Source organism: Pteropus medius, unplaced genomic scaffold (assembly GCF_902729225.1).
Source record: "Pteropus medius unplaced genomic scaffold, Ma_sr-lr_union100, whole genome shotgun sequence".
In the NCBI taxonomy this organism is placed as follows: domain Eukaryota; kingdom Metazoa; phylum Chordata; class Mammalia; order Chiroptera; family Pteropodidae; genus Pteropus; species Pteropus medius.
The window spans coordinates 27254-29151 of record NW_024355925.1 but is presented as its reverse complement, the minus strand read 5'-3'; the positions used below and the strand labels follow the sequence as shown (position 1 = coordinate 29151).

General features: G+C 47.6%; 1 protein-coding gene across 1 annotated transcript; it reads left to right on the top strand.

The window, feature by feature from the left end:
- Positions 1–8: 8 nt before the first annotated feature.
- Positions 9–845, top strand: LOC120599949 (olfactory receptor 2A1/2A42; the record flags this gene model as incomplete). The annotated part of the gene is made up of 1 exon (XM_039859104.1): positions 9–845. A coding segment is annotated over one exon (837 nt), but the record flags the coding sequence as incomplete, so codon positions are not given.
- Positions 846–1898: the final 1053 nt, after the last annotated feature.

Genomic DNA, 1898 nt, shown 5'->3' with positions numbered 1-1898 from the left:
TCTCTCTATTCTACGCCTTCACCCTTCTGGGAAATGGAGTCATCCTGGGGCTCATCTCACTGGACCCCAGACTGCACACCCCCATGTACTTCTTCCTCTCACACCTGGCCACCGTCGACATAGCCTACGCCTGCAACACGGTGCCGCAGATGCTGGTAAACCTCCTGAATCCGGCCAAGCCCATCTCCTTCGCTGGATGCATGACACAGACCTTTCTCTTTTTGATTTTCGCTCACACCGAATGTCTTCTCCTGCTAATGATGTCCTATGATCGGTATGTGGCCATCTGCCACCCACTCCGATATTCTGTCATCATGAGCTGGAGGGTCTGCATCTCCCTGGTGGTGACATCCTGGGCATGTGGCTCCCTCCTGGCTCTCGTCCATGTGCTTCTCATTCTGAGGCTGCCCTTCTGTGGGCCTCATGAAATCAACCACTTCTTCTGTGAACTCCTGTCTGTCCTCAAGCTGGCCTGTGCTGACACATGGCTCAACCAAGCTGTCATCTTTGCTGCTGCTGTATTTATCCTAGTGGGGCCCCTCAGCTTGGTGCTGGTGTCCTACACGCGCATCCTCGTTGCCATCCTGCGGATCCAGTCTGGGGACGGCCGCAGAAAGGCCTTCTCCACCTGCTCCTCCCACCTCTGTGTGGTCGGGCTCTTCTTTGGCAGTGCCATCATTACATATATGGCCCCCAAGTCCCGCCATCATGAGGAACATCAGAAGATCCTTTTCCTGTTTCACAGTCTTGTCAACCCTATGCTGAACCCGCTGATCTATAGCCTGAGGAACGCAGATGTCAAGGATGCCCTGCGGAGAGCACTGTGCAAGGACAGTCATTCCTGATTGGAATGAGATTTAACTTCCTAACTGGACAATTATTTTCTAATCGAGAAAGTTCACCGCTTTCTTCTTATGTGTGCCTTAATGATACAAGAGCGTGACGATACTTTTCTTTTGTAGGGAAATTTTCAGATAGCTTACATTCATTGATTTTTTATCAAATAAGATTTTATCAGATATAAATTTTTTTCTCCTTGAATTTTGAGTTTCTTTGATATTCAAAATTATTGTAATTCAGATCGGGGTTCCGAAGATGAATGCGGTCTGTCTACCTCTCTAACATAAGTATATAAAGTCACTGACTCCATGTGTCATAAGATTTGGCAGAGTGTAAATAAAAAAAATGATGGTGTGAAAGGAAGTGAACTCACAAAGTTGAAGGCATGCTTATCTATTCTCCAAAAATTTAATTTTCATGTTAGAGAATAACTCAGGGATCTTTAGTTAATTGTGTTGCAGGATGTAGAGAAATTCTCCATGAAGGTTATTGACTCATATTGGGAAGGTAACGAGCGAGCTGCATTAAGAAACTAAGTTAAGGCAGCTGTGTAGGACAGGAGAGAGGGGAGAAGGCAAAAGCCTGCGCTGTCATGGGAGCGGTGCACATTTGCAACTGCCGGTGTAAACCGCTCAGCTAGTAGCTAACAAACAGGCAAAGCAGGGCAGTCCTTCCTCGAGGAGGCCAAGAATGGGTACCAATGACACATGTTGGGTTGTTTATGGATTCTCCAGAAAATTTGGAGCACGGAGCTGTAATCACGCAGACGTGTGCACAGTCTGCACACGTGGTTCTCCAGGGTCCTTCCCCAGCAGGCTCTCCTGGTTATCCAGACGTGTACTGTTCTCCTCATTAGAATGTCTTGTCCTGAAATAGGACATTTCACCAGGTACTCTAAGTGGCTAGTACAGTGCTGCTGGCTCTTCTGCCTTGGAGGCATATTGAGATTTAGTGATTCACTCCACTTTGGAAATGCAGTGGTCTGGGGCGCACCCACACCTTTTAGGTGGCTTGTCAGGGTGTTGCCTACAAACTGCACTCTCTAACCTACCCTGAGG